Source organism: Rhineura floridana, chromosome 1, assembly GCF_030035675.1.
Source record: "Rhineura floridana isolate rRhiFlo1 chromosome 1, rRhiFlo1.hap2, whole genome shotgun sequence".
NCBI lineage: Eukaryota > Metazoa > Chordata > Lepidosauria > Squamata > Rhineuridae > Rhineura > Rhineura floridana.
The window spans coordinates 221,653,386-221,668,438 of record NC_084480.1 but is presented as its reverse complement, the minus strand read 5'-3'; the positions used below and the strand labels follow the sequence as shown (position 1 = coordinate 221,668,438).

The 15,053-nt window shown below is 40.4% G+C and overlaps 1 protein-coding gene across 1 annotated transcript in view; it reads left to right on the top strand.

Annotated features, from left to right (window-relative positions):
• Positions 1 to 15,053, top strand: part of CTDP1 (CTD phosphatase subunit 1) — a 109,536-nt gene that overhangs the window by 35,357 nt on the left and 59,126 nt on the right. Inside the window, exons 6-10 of the mRNA XM_061594050.1 lie at positions 684 to 774; positions 2,446 to 2,612; positions 4,609 to 5,676; positions 6,571 to 6,712; positions 10,886 to 11,116. Of these exons, the coding sequence (XP_061450034.1) occupies positions 684 to 774; positions 2,446 to 2,612; positions 4,609 to 5,676; positions 6,571 to 6,712; positions 10,886 to 11,116 (1,699 nt within the window). The remainder of the gene's footprint in view (positions 1 to 683; positions 775 to 2,445; positions 2,613 to 4,608; positions 5,677 to 6,570; positions 6,713 to 10,885; positions 11,117 to 15,053) is intronic.

The following is a 15,053-nucleotide window of genomic DNA, read 5'->3' as shown; positions in this document are numbered from 1 at the left end:
TCCAACCTCCAGCTTGCTATAAAAGCATATGAGCATTTAAGATGGGGTGTACTGTTACAGCACAAAACATGATGTGTTGCTTGACAAACCGAAATGTTGGCTCAAATATTAAGGGTCTGAGTATTTATTCTTAAGGAACAGAGTATACAACTAGAAACATAAGCTTCAAAACCTTTTTTCTATCCCACAAAATGTCACGTCCTATTAAGCACATTCATATGGCACTCCTAACCCCATTTACCTGGGAGTAAGCCCCAGAGAATTCAGTAGGATTTACATCTAAGTAGAGATGTTAGGGATTACACTGTCAGTCACGTTGCAAGTTATGTTGGTTATAGTTACAAATATTTTACAGCACAATTTCATATGCATCTCTTCTGAATTAAGCTCCATTGAATTCAATGAGAGCTACTCCCAAGGATGTGTAAGATTGCAACCTTAATGTCTTAATACCAGGCTCTTGAATTATGAATTGTTACATAAGTCACAGTGTTTACTGTTTATGTAGTAGATGAATATATTTGGGGATCTTATTAATAAATTTGATTTATACACAGTAATTCAGATTAAAATACATTTTTGGCTAAAAGGATTGATCCTGTGGTATTTCAGAGAAAATCATACAAAGTATGGGGATACTTGTGGTAAATACATATTAATTTTGGACTTTTTTCCCTTAAAAGCGTTCTTGGACTCCGAAAAGAAGCTTTTTTCCCATCGAATATTGTCAAGGGATGAATGTATAGATCCATATTCTAAAACTGGGAATCTTAGGTATGTATTGGGTGTCGAATGTTGCTTATGGAACGCATTGAGGGATACTGCTGGGGGGGGGAGCATGCTTTGGAATGTCTAATTCTTTTATCTCTCCAGCCTGTCCCTCCTGATAATAAACACAAGCATATACCTCAGTGCCTTTTATTGTAAAGAAATGGAGATTATATCTTGCCCATGTTGACAGAAATTAATAGAAAAACAGATAGCTGTTGCTTCTGTTTTTCATATTTCCGGAAGTGATTTTTAGGTGATAGGAATAGGTGTAATAATTATTAATAGGAGTATAGTTTTTCTGCCTGTGAATCCCCTGCACAAAATTACGTTCTAAAAAAAAAGCCACTTCTGTTCATTCAGGCAGAGCCCAATCAGCCAAAATAAGGTGGGCTTTTTTAAATGGCTTCAGGAAGAAAACTACAGATGATGGAAGTGTTCGTCTCTAACCATTCACACTATGTTTTAAGTCTCCCCCTCTCCTCTCCTGTTTTTGTAGGGATTTGGCATAACCCATGTTGGACATGCTGTGATTGTATCTATTTTGACCTTGAGAATTACATCTAGTTATTTAGGATAATTATTATCCAAATAACCAGAGAACATGCAGATGTAGATAACATGTAGATAACCTCAGCATCTTCCATTACAGACATTACCTTCTACATTTGGTAAGAGGACAGGAGAGGAAATATATGAACCCAAGGACTGCTCTAGCCTCTCAATTTATAGAGGTGTAAACAGGTCCTAAGAAAACTATGGAACTAAGTAGGACTTGTTTCCCATGTGGACAGAGCTGTAGCGGGATCCTTGATCTGTCTGACAAATTCATGCAAGTGCTATTCCACAGCTCTATTAAAAGTAACATTTTGGTTTTAGATTTGTTGTACAGCATGATTAAATGTTATGCTTTATTCCTGTATGTGTTGAATAGTACTGCAGATGTCAAAGCTTCTAGTATGAAACTATTACTCTTCCTATCCAAAGAAGTTGAGTCATATTATTTTAATGTCCTTATTAAAACAGTGCAGTTGTATGCTCCCATTGTACATAAAGCTTATCCAACAATTTGTTTTCCACCATAATCAGTCTAGCTCCCTGACTTGCAAACTCTTACTTATGGCATTCTAACTAAGTTTCTTGGGATAATGAGGCAATTCTGCTTTATCAGTTTGTCTTGAAGAGCAGTTTCAGTCACACCACTATGTGGTATCTGGCACTACTTTGTTCACCAGATAATCTGGCGTAGTTGGAAGCAGTGATTCCAACAGCATTCCAGGTGGCAGAGTTATATTTGATACTACTTACTGCTCACCTTTGTAAGGGCCTACTATCAAAAAAGACATTTTTGATAAATCTGATTTTTTTATTATCTATGGATTTAATACTGAAGGACTTGTGTATGTATATAGCTTTTGCTTTGTCAGTATATTATGGCTTGTTTTCTACTGTCACCTTCTGAATGATGGTAAGCAAAACTGATTAATAATCATTATGATACAGATGAAATGGTAGTTGCTTTAATAAAACAAACTGATAATGTAAAGGGCTATAAATAACAGATGAATTTAAGATGTGTTCCTGTTTTTATAGATATATTTACACACATCTTAATGGTAATCCTTTTACAGAGTTATCTAATTAGTCCATTTCCCTTATGTTTTCTCCTGTTTCTAGAAACTTATTTCCTTGTGGCGATTCCATGGTTTGTATTATTGATGACAGAGAGGATGTCTGGAAATTTGCACCAAATTTGATAACTGTGAAGAAATACGTATACTTTCAGGGCATAGGAGATATTAATGCACCACCTGGATCAAGGGAAGCGCAAATGAAAAAGACAGGTAAGTGTGTTTAATATGAACACAGGTGTGTGTGTGCATGTTCTTCTCATTTGCAAGGGAATCATGTCTATATCACGATAGTCTTTGGTCTTTTTAAACCATTAACTAATCTGAAACAAGAGAGCCAATGTGGTGTACTGGTTAAGGTGCTGGACCTGAGAGACCAGGGTTCAAATCCCCACACAACCATGAAGCTCACTGGGTGACCTTGGGCCAGTCACTGCCTCTCAGCCTCAGAGGAAGGCAATGGGTAAACCACCTCTGAATACCGCTTCCCATAAAAACTATTCATAGAGTCGCCATAAGTCGGGATCAACTTGAAGGCAGTCACATTTCCAATCTGAAACAGGTGGGTGTGGTTGGTAAGAAATTGCCTTGTGGGCCAAATTGGGACCTGTACAAGGCCTAACTAGGTCTGAGAAGCAGAGGCTCCCCACCCCTGGTGTAATAGGTTGTTTCTTAATGATGACAAGCCTGAAATCTTGGTAATATTGGGGACCGATATTCTTGACAAGTGTAAGGCAAGAATAGGGAACTTGTGACCCTCCAGATGTGGTTGGACTCCCAACTCCCATCATGTCCGCCATTGGCTATGCTGGCTGAGGCTGATGGGAGTTAGGAGTCCAACATCTGGAAGGCTACAGGCTCTCCACCTCTAGTCTAAAGAAATAACTTGAAAAAAGTAGCAAGAATTGAAGGTTGAAAATTATTTGTTTCCATGGTGTATGCTCTGATCATGTTCAGTTTGCTTTCTTTCGTTTTCCTGCACTATACAAAGCGCAGTAGATTCCCTGTACATAGAATTATGATTTATATATTAGAAAAACCTAGTTTTTCTGAAGTTTATCAAATCAGTTTTTATGAACTTAGCGGCAAATAATTGCAGCTTACATCCTCAATTGCAATAGTGGAGTTGAAGTTCCTGGTGGGTATTGGTGTCTGAAACCCTGAGGCAGAATATCAGTAAGAGATCTGAAAAGACAAGTGCCCTTGCTTCTGTTATTGGCTTAGTTATTTGTTGCTTGTGTAATGGCCCCTTCCCTGTCCCTCATTTTTGTGCTCTTGTAGACTTGTAAGCCTCCTTCATGCATTACTCATGTGAAGGGGTACCACACGACGACTGAAGACAATAGCCACACTGCTGCCCCCTACCCCTGTGTGTCATGGCCAAGCTAGCCCTGCCTCTGATGTATAAGTGATGAGAGTGGATACCGGGGGAATGGGCAGGGCTAGCTCAGGCAAAGCCGCTGAGGGGGGGACTACAGATTGTAGAGTTGCAGGTAAAGCAGTATAGTGACATTCCATCTATATTGATACGTCATGCTGTGTTTCATTACTGAATCATTATACTCCTGGGGTTGTGTTGTGATAGGATCATGACCAACTAACTGATCAAAGGGGAGGAAGTTGGTATCTGGGATTCTTAGTTGATTCCAGTTGATAGCTTTAGTTTATAAATAGGGTTTGGTTGGAAACCTATCCTTGTCCAGTTATTGTAACTCATGAACAGGATTGCACTATAGATGTATGGATTCTGGAAAAAAATATGATTAACTGTTTACGTGGCTGAGGATTAATCAATATGTTCTTAACTGTTTTGTATTTCTTCCAAAAATGTTCAAGCTAGGTTATTCCTTTTTTACCCTCTAATCCAATTGCATTTACATGCTATATTTGTAAGGTTTTGAGCAGCTTATATCTGTTGACCTAAAACACATATTGCAAGTGGACCAATATTTTCCTCCCCCACCCCCATAGGTATCAGAACACAGGGGAAGTTGGTTGGAGGCAATTTCAGTGGTGGTGTATGTTTGCATTGGTTGTGTATCTTTTTTTGCAAATTGTAATAGAATTCTCCACAACCCCAGGCTTCTGGTTTAATAAAAATAAGCATAGTTGGATTAACTCTTAGAAGATAGGACTTTTGTTTTTTTATTAAGCATTTTGACTTTATAGACTGATTCTTTTTAATATGCATGCATATCTTTTAATTTAGCAAATCAATCTTCAAAAGTAGCTGAGGCATTGGGTCCAGCAGCAGTAACAAGAGACTCTGAAGAAGTAAAGGACGTTGGAAATGTAGAACAAAGCAACGGTGTTCAAAAATCTACAAAGGAAGTAAACGGCAATAACTCTGTTGCCAATGAGACCTCATCCTGGGATTTGAATTCTAATGATAGAGCTAAAGTTAGAGACTCCTTAAGTGATTCTGATCACATAGAGGATGTTACTAACACAAATGATACAAGTGCCAAGGAGTCTCAAGTGTGTTCAGACCATGATAATAGGACAGTTGTAGGCAAGCCACAGATTCAAAACAAGTCAGCCAATTATTTGGACTTTGAATTGTCAAGTGATAGTGAAAGCGACGGTGGTTTGGATGCTAGGAAATCATCTTCTTCTGCCTCAGATAGTGGAAATGAAGGAAAGAGAAGCTGGAGAAAATCAAAGCAGTCTGTACAGGAAGAAAGTACAATGCTTCTTCTGGGAACTGATACTAATGTTGAAAAGACTGGACAGTCAAACCATTCTGGAGACTCTTTATCCTCGCCTAGCATCAATCCGCATCCCAAGGCATTTGATCTGGAAGTACATGAAGAGAGTGAACAAGACAGCCTTTGTAGCTTAGGAAATGGATGTGTGGACAAGAAAGAGGCAGAGACAGAATCTCAAAATAGTGAACAATCTGGGATAACTGTGGGAGAATCTTTAGATCAAAGCATGGAGGAAGAGGAAGATGATGATACAGACAGTGATGACCATTTAATATATCTTGAAGAGATTCTTGTTCGGGTGCACACAGATTATTACTCAAAGTATGATAAATATGTGAGAAAAGAAACTGATGAAATTCCAGATATAAGAAAAATAGTCCCAGAACTGAAACAAAAAGTGTTGTCAGATGTGACCATATTATTTAGTGGATTATACCCAACAAATTTTCCCATAGAAAAAACACGTGAGCATTATCATGCTACTGCACTTGGAGCTAAGATTGCAAAAAACCTAGTATTGAATGAAGATGACCCCAATAGGCCAACCCACGTTATTGCAGCAAGAGCTGGTAAGTATAATACAGAGTGAATCTAAACCATGGAATTTTCTGTGGATTTGAACCATGGCTCTGTGTGAATAGGTGGTCATATGAAGCTTCCAGCAATGCAGTAAGCTTCCAGAATTGCTGTTCAGAAATTTCTGTGCATGACTATTTTAAGAATACTCCAGTATTCAGTGACTGCATAGATTCTGAAGAACATTAAAAAGGTAAAGGTGTCCCCGCACTTGTAGTGCGATTCATTTCCAACTCTTAGGGTCACGTCTTGCAATGTTTACTAGGCAGACCGTATATATGGGGTGGGATTGTCAGTTCCGTCCCTGGCCTTTCTTTACCCCCCAGCATGTGCCGGGTACTCATTTTACCAACCACGGATGGATGGAAGGCTGAGTGGACCTCAACCCCTTTTACTGGAGATTTGACTTCCTCCTTCCTTTGGAATCGAACTCTGGCCGTGAGCAGAGCTTCGGCTGCGTTACCGCTGCTTACCACTCTGCGCCACGGAGGATTAGAACATTAGAGGTCCACTTTTGAGGCATTCTTCCTTTACCCTCGTATTTCTTGTAGGTGTTGGTATCTAGAAATGTGTAAGTGTATCTGAACAATTGGCTAGGCCCTTCAGCAAATGCCATATGCCTCTGTTGCACTAAACAGCTATGTTACCAGTGCATCTGGATCTTGATTTTGTGAAATAGTTAAAGCTTCGAATCTGTAGTCATTGCCATGTTAAAGACAGACTCTTTTAAAAGGGATTTTTAAAGCATGGGAAGAAAGTTAGGAGCATCCAAGCTTTGTTCTTAAGCTCCACTGAAATCAGTATCTGATCCCTATAAACTGCTCCCATAGACTGATTTACTGAAAAGCTTTTCTGTCACACATGCTAATTTTTTGTTGTTTAAATAGGCACCGAAAAAGTCAGACAAGCTCAGAACTATAAAAATCTCCATATTGTAAATCCAGACTGGTTATGGAGCTGCTTGGAGCGTTGGGACAAAGTGGAAGAACAGCTGTTTCCTTTGAAGGATGACTACCTTAAAACACAAAGGTACAAAGTAATGCTTTATTTAAAAATATTTTAAGCCGCCTTCTTGGGCAATACCTGTGTAAAGTGCATTATAACCATAAAACAAAAGAAAGAATAATACAAAATTATTAATACAAAGTTAATATTAACCAGCTTATCCAACTCCTTGTGGAAAATAAGAGCCAGAAAAATATAGTTAAAGCATAAACCAAACCTAAATTTGCATAGTGCTGACTTTTCCTTGATTAAACCATTTGGTCAGTTTCTAAAACTTAATGTCTTGCTTTTCAAAAGTAAAACTAGAGAAAAAGTGTTAAATTACAACAATTGAAGCAATATGACTTGTAGGAATAGAAAATGTTTTTTTCTTCCCCCCCCAACCCCATGGGTTTGTATGTGGAAAAATGCAACATCTTCCAATAGATTACAGTAGTTATCCATGAAATTTTCTCAGTTGTTGTCATTGAGTGTTATCAAGACCCATCATACTGGAAAGTTCTCTTTAGGATTTGATTAAGTGATAAAAATGCTCCTTCAGGACCATTCCTGTAGAAAGGATTATGCGCCCTGGGCCCAGTTCTGTTTTTAGAGGGTCAGGGGGTTCCTCTGGCCTGAAATGACTTTTAAGAGCTTTTGCTCTTAAACTGTGCTATCTCCTAGGAAGCTGACCTGCTACTGTTCATGTTGTGCTCCATACTGAATTACTGCAACAAGCGTTATGTGAGGTCGCGTTTTGAAGAATATTCAGAAATTGATTCAGAATGTGGCTGCCAGGGACAGACCACATTACACTTGTGTTGCAAAGTTTCAGTAGCTCCCAGTTAGTTTCCAGCCTGACTTGGAGATTCTCATGCTTTCTTTTTCAAAGTGTTTGTGGTGCATGTCTAGGGTACCTTGAGGGACACACTAGAGGAACCCATTCCCTGCTCTCACAGTGCCTCAGTTTTTTCAGGAGTTTTGGCCAGTGACACTGAGTAGGTTGTTTTCTGTTGTGATGTGCTTCCACTGGATTGCCTTCTCTCCTGAGGCTTATTTGTCCTGGACTCTGCAAGAATGTTGTGAACTACTGTTGATTTTTGATTAGGTTTTTCTCATTCGTTTGGGAATGTGTGTCTGTGAATTTTAATGACTTTGATGAGGATTTCTGCTTTATTCTGGTAACTGACTGGTTAATATGGATTTCATTATGTTAAAAAACTGATTCCTTCCCAAGGATATCAACATCAGAGCAATATTCAGTAAAAAACAGTGGAATAACCAGACAGTATAAAAATAGCAGATAACACGAGAATGGGTTGCTCAAAAACCTGAATAAAAAGGAAAGTTTTAGCTCTCCTTATAAACTTCAGTAGTGAGAAACCGTATGAATCTTTTTAGACAGGGAGTTCTGGAGGTGGGGGGCCACCACAGAAAAGGCTGTTTTGTGTGTTATCACCTTACAAGTAACTGAAGGTATAAAGAGAAGGGCTTATGTGGAAGAACCGAGTTCTTAGGCAGGATTATATGGAGAAGGGTGGTCCTTCAGGTTACCTTAACCCAAGTCATTTATTTAGAACTATATACAGTAATACCTCGCATTAACGTACTCAATGGGACCAGAGCGAGTACGTAAACCAAAAATGTCCTTAAAGTGAAGCGCTACCTTTTAAAACATTTTTCCCTCTCCTTCATGTGGAGCCTCAAAGCCCCGCGCTAAAGCCTCTGCTGCTGCGTTGCCGTGCCTCTCAGCTGATTGCGATTGCGCCTCCCAGCTGATTTGCGGTGGCGCGATCGCGTCTATTTTCACCCCCACGCGCTAAAGCCTCTGCTGCTGCACTGCCGCGCCTCCCAGCTGATCGCAATCGCGCCTTCCACCTGATTTGCGGTGGCACGATCGCGTCTATTTCCATCCCCACGTGCTAAAGCCTCTGCTGCTGCGCTGCCGCGCCTCTCCCTAACCCTAACCCTGTAAGTGGTTTGCTAGCTGTGTTTCTGGAGAAATACAGGCATATGGAGCTTGTACATTATAGCGAGGCGACGTTAAGTAAAGCGACGTTAAGCGGGGTATGCCTGTATGTGAAAAACAGCACTTCAAATTGCTCTTGGAAATGAATAAGCAGCCAGTGCAGTTGGTACAAAAGGAGGTTAACCTGGGCCATGTATCACACTGCTGTAAGGAGCTGAACTGCAGTATTCTCAGCCAGGTGAAGTTTCCAAATCATCTTCAGAGGAAGCTCCACATATAGCACATACAGTAATTAAGACAAAAGGTGGCTACGGCATGGATCACTGTAGGGTCCAGAAAAGGACACAGCTGGTGCACAAATCTTAATTGCACAAAGGTGCTCCTGGCCATAGCCAGGGCTTGAAAATCCAGGGCTGAGGCTAGATCCAAGAGCATCCCAAGTTAGCAGCGTTTTGGTTTAAACTTGCTCGTGTTAAACATGTTAAACCAAATATGAAAACTAGCTGGAACGGATAGCTAGACCTAGTACTTGTGCGCTTACATAGTAATAACACTACTTATATCTGCAGATCAGGCTGTATGGATTAAAGGGTGCTACCACATATTAAATGCTGCCAAACATTAATTATCAGATTCATTTTCATGAATGGATGTGGCTTTTCTTAGCACAGTATCAATCTGTGCTATACATATTGCATTATGTTTTACTAGGCATAGGCAAGGATTCTTCAAACCAGCTTCCTAATTTCAATGGGACGGATATGTGTGCATATTTTCTATAATTGGAAATATTGCTTTGGTATTATTTAATGTAAATAACAGGTTTTATTTGGTGCAATCTAATCAAATTTGATCAACAAGATTAAATTATTGTGAAAATGATTGCTACTTCACAACTGAGCTACAAATATGGAAATCTTTGGAGATAACTTTTAGTTAGATTGCATGCCTTTGTGGTAGGGATGTGTTTTTATTGCTTTTATTCATTTATTTTTTCTGTACAGTGCGATGTACATGGTTGGCACTATATAAACAAGAAGATTTTTTAATGTGCAGTTTAATGCATCAGTGTTAAAGGGGAGTATGTAGTTCAGTCTAAATCAGGGCTTCCGTCACAGTAGTATGCCATGGTTTAGCACAGGAATGTGGCTCTTTTTCAGCCCAAGGGCCATATTCCCTTCTAGGCAAATTTCTGATGGCCACATGCCAGTGCTAGGTGGGGTTCAAGGCAAAAGTGGATACAGCAATGAACCTATTTTGGTATAGTAGACTGGATTCTACACTCACATGCCCCTCTTTGTCTTTCAAGGGAGCAGGAGGCATTATTAGAGTTTAAGAACACAGGTGCAAATACTGAAGGAGGATGTGAAGCAAGGCCAGTAGAGGGGTGTCTGGCCAGTGAGTGTGGCCTAGGGACACTTCTAAGGGCCATATGGAGAGACTTGGAGAGCCATGTTATGCCCCCAGGCTTGAGGTTCCCTGCCCCTCGTTTACATTATATTTGAATGTAACCACTGTGTTCGTTCTGAAATTAACCAAACATTATGATAAGTGCTGTTCCATTTGCAAGTTTCAGGTAAGGAACTTGAGTTTATTTTTTCAAGATTGCCTTAATGGTGGAATGCTTGTCAATTTTGTAACACAAAATTCAAAAATAACTTTTTGCGAGTTTACATTGCTTCTGGATTTGCTTTTCTAAGTAATTTTTACTTTTCTGTTTTACTTTGCTATTTTCCAAAAATGTTGTTGAACTTTGATTGAAAGTTGAACTATGTACTCGGGGCAGGGAACGCTTTTGACCTGGTAGACCAGATCTTTATCTGTCCCCAACCCCATGGGGCCACCCACCTGTCAGTCATCTGATGTCAGGTGTTGACACTTGTCAAAGATGACCTGGAGAAGTGGAGAGAGAGTTCGAAGGACTTGCTCAGCCCTGTGCACGTACAGCTGATTGTTGGGTGTTTGGAAGGCAAGTTGGCACTTGGGAAGCACTGAACAAGGGGTTTGTAGGAATGCCCCTTTCAGCCAAGCCGTGCCCTTACATGCCTCACACCTGTCATATATGATGTCAGGTATAGGGTGGGGGGCTTGTCCAGAAAGATCTTGTGAGCAAAACAGGGAGGCCTGGTGGGTCAAATTTGGCCTGCAGACCAGAGGTTCCCCAGACCAGAGGTATGTGTATTTTTTAATTGAGAAATGGAAGACGTTGGCTGCTCTAACTTAAGTCTCTTAAATATTTCATCTAACAGAGAGAACAGTCCTGCCATGTTTCCAGATATACATAGCGCTTTCCAGACTGCCCTTTTTCATCCAACTCCCATTCATCCAAAGTGTCAGCCTCCTCCTGAAGTTCGGCTTTATGATCCCAACACTGGAAAACTAATTAGGAAAGGATCTCAAAATGCCAACCAGTCTCTGTATATTCAACCACCAGCTCCTCCCCTCACTCTACCAGTCCATGGGGAACATTCCTTATTCAGGTACATGAACATAAACAACTCATAAATCATTTTCAAGTTTTTGGGTGGCATTGAGGTTGTAAACAAACTTGTAAAGGAATACTTGTGTATTTTTCTCTTGCAATAGATGCTTTATTAAAAATACTGATATGCAGCGCATATAAGTTTTCATAGTAGTTTACTTACAATAATCCTGAAAATACCGATTTTTCTTTTTGTGTTTCTCTTTCAGACCAAATAATTCTGCACATAAATATCCACTTTTAAAATCAGTCACCTGTAGCATTGTGGGTTTGTTGGCTTCCAAATAAAATTAATCAGGCAATGTTCATTTCAAATTTGTTACTTGTAATAATACAACTTCCTATTTTCTATTTGAAGGCAGATTTCTGAATTGCTTTTTAAGTTCATATTACAAATTAGGTTATCACTTTGCCCAATCAATACCTTATTAAAAACTTAATTGAATTTTAAGGTGTGCATACCTATTTTCATTGTAAAGCACACAACTACCACTGTTTAATTTTAAAATTACTATAGAGGGCACTGTATTTAGCTACGCAGGAGGGAAATTCTAGAACTAGTGGAGGAAGAATATGTCCTCCAGAACTACTTCTGTCTTCAAATATTTTGTTGTCTGAGGTAGAATTATATCCAGCCCTTTTAGTACAGGCATACCCCGCTTTAACGTTTGCAATGGGACCAGAGAGTATACTTTAAGTGAAAATCTACTTTAAGTGAAGCAATTGTCTTCACTTGTACTGCACGCAATCACCACTAGATGGCAGCGGTGTCATGCCAATAAAATGTACGTTATTGCGAAGCGCACGAACGTTAAGCGGGGTATGGGGACATATGGAGCATGTACATTATAGCGAGGCAACGCTAAGTGAAGCAACGTTAAGCAGGGTATGCCTGTACTAGATAACATTACTCAATTTTATTGCTTTTAAATCTGTATCTAGTGTGTGTGATGGGAGGGGAATACTGTTTAGATAGCCCTTACCTAGATATTACCCCTATCTCATTGTCTTTTCCCCCTAACTTCTAATGAACCTGTTGACTGACATAATATGTGAAGAGCCCTGGTGAATCCTGTCTGGTCCAGTGTTCTGTTCCTAGCAAAATGCCTATGGGAAACTCACAAACAGAACATGACCACAGTAGCACTCTCCTGCTTGTGTAGCCCAACAGCTGGTATTCAGAGGAATGCTTTATCTGATCCTGGGGGTAATATGTAGTCATCTTGACTAGTAACCATTGGATAGCCTTTACTTGGAGAGGGATACCTTCCCACCTTAGACATAAAAGGTTCAATGAATTGCCAGGCAGGGACAAGGGAGTTCTCTTCTAGCCAAGAACTTTTCATTTTTTTTCTTTGAAGCATTTAGAATAGGAGGAACATACTGAGGGCCACATCAGGCCCCTGAAGCAATTTTGTGCCCCCCAAGACCCCACCAGTTTTTCTGGTGGCAAAAAAGAGTACATATAGCAATGAGGTAGGTGAAGCATTTTAAACCTCTCTGCCCAGCCCAGTGCCCTGATTGGTTTGGAAATCATCCCCTCCCCAGGCAGATCAACCATTTTCACAAGAGGAAGGGGACAATAAGCTCCTTCTTAGCCGCCTTGCAAAGATCTACTCAAGAGTGTGCATGTGAGTATATGGGATGGCCACATCCACTGCTTGCATAAGGCCATCAGAGAGTTGACCAAGGATGAATGTGGTCCTTGGGCTAAAAAAAAGATTAGTCACTCCTAATATAGGAAGATGGCTCTGAGCCCTCAGGGGCCAAGGAGGCATTTCTATTAACTCCATTAAATAGCTAGAGCTTAAATAAATAAGAAATACCTCATGAAACTATGAGGAGTTTAAAGGGTTTCCCTTGTGGGTGGCTCTACTGCCATACTAGTTCCTGGCATTGTGGTTCGAAACGTTGGGAGATACAGCTGAAGATATAAGCTTATCGTAGAACTCCTGGAACATCCTCCTCACCAAAGTCAGATTTTCGTAGAGAGCAAGATGTCACATATCTTATTTTAATTTTGAAATTTATTCATAAGAATAGGCTTAATCTAAGAGTAGCAGTTAAATTTTGGAAAGGGAATTGAAAAGATTCTGAACTAGAATTATCAGCCTTATTATTTTTTGTTGGGTTGATATAAAAATAGAGAAACAAGAATACTTCCTCCTCTCCCCACCCTTATTGTGCCTCGTTCTGGCTAAGCATTGTGTGGCGCACATATATTATTATCCAAAACAAATTAACAGTGGATCTAAACACTTTTTAAACATTTTTTATAATGCTGTGCTATTCTAATGCTGTTGGAAAATTGGATTCGTTTCAGTGGCAAAAATAGGCTTTGTTTTGTGTCTTATGTTTGCGCACAGTTCATGTTTAAGAACCATTGTCTGACAGGGTGAGAGTCGTTCATATGTCTGAGGTTATAGAGGAGGAAAGCACACAGTCTAGAACAGTGGTTCCAACCCTTTATGATTATGGGACCCCCTTTGTAAGCTCAAAAAACTTCATGACCCCCCACTAACTGTAATATTAGCCTCTGTTAATTGAAAAAATGGTGCGTGGCAAAATCACATCTCCTTTCCCTTTCACACACACACACACAGTCTGAAGATGTACAGTCCTGTCTCCCAACACCAGTGGGTTACAGTGTTGGACTAAGATCCAGGTTCAAATCCCCACCCAGCCATGAAGCCCACTGGATGACCTTGAGCCAGACACAGTCTCTCAGCCTGACCTATCTCACAGGGTTGGTGTAAGGAGGTTGGTGGTGCACCACCTTGAGCAATTTGGAGGAAAGGTGGGATATAAATGCAATAATAAATAAATAAATATATTTCAGCTGCGTTATGTGGACCCCAGCCACAGCCAACCTGCTGCACTTTTTAATAATAATAATAAAGAAGCAGCAATGTGATAGTGGTGGGGATGCTAGATTGTGAAGACAAAAGGGTGGATAGATTGAAGAGGGGGGTGAGTGCTTTCATCTCTGTACCTGACTATCGTTCCTCTTTTTGACTTTCTAGCACTCCTGATTTTCAGTTTTGTTTTTTCTGATTCATCCTATATTCGCTGAGCCTCCTTTAGTCTTTCTTATGTTTTCTACTATGATTTTGTTCTTATGTTCAGTTCTGAAGTTGTAGAAATGGAGTGTACTCCTTCAGATGGTGTGTGGCAATATCACATCTCCAAATGTCCCTTTCCATTAAAAGCTCCCTGCAGACAGAAACCCAGAACCATGAATTGCATTACAAACTCTCTGATGTGCTAATCTGTGTTGCTTTCTTTTTTTTAATGCAAGGGTCCAAACAAATTGATATCCCCCTCCCCACCCACACACGCAGTTTGAAGATGTACAGTCCTGTCTCCCAACACCAGTGGGTGACAGTGTTGAGCTGCTGACCTTTTTTTGAAAAACAAAACAAGAAGTAGCAGTGTGGTGGTGATGAGGATGCTAGATTGTGTACTGCAGACAACAAAGTGGATGGATTAAGTTGGGGAGTTAGTGCTTTTAGGCCTTGGAATGATCATCAGCGTGCACTTGGAGAATGAAAGCAGAACAGAAGACAGATCAGCACACACACAAACACACAGACCTGCCCGTCCTGCAAGCATCTGCAGGCGTGCATGCATTCGGGCATGTGGGAGGGGGGTAGAGTGTAGGTGGAAGAAGGGGGAGTCGCTGGTACACACATTTAGCCTCAGAGATGGGGGGTGAGCAAGTCCTGGGCTTTCTCACTGGTCCTTGGCTCTGTCTGGGCTGAAGGCAAGATCTGGATGGCCTCGCAAATAAGAATAGTTTTTAAAAGGAGTTGGCAGAGAAGCAGGAGCAAGAAAGGCAGGCACGCTGGCTGCCAGGAAAGAAGAGGGAAAGCAGCTTTGCCTTGTAGCCTTGCTTCTTTTTGCTTCACAAAAAACCCTCTCCTCTCATTCGAAGC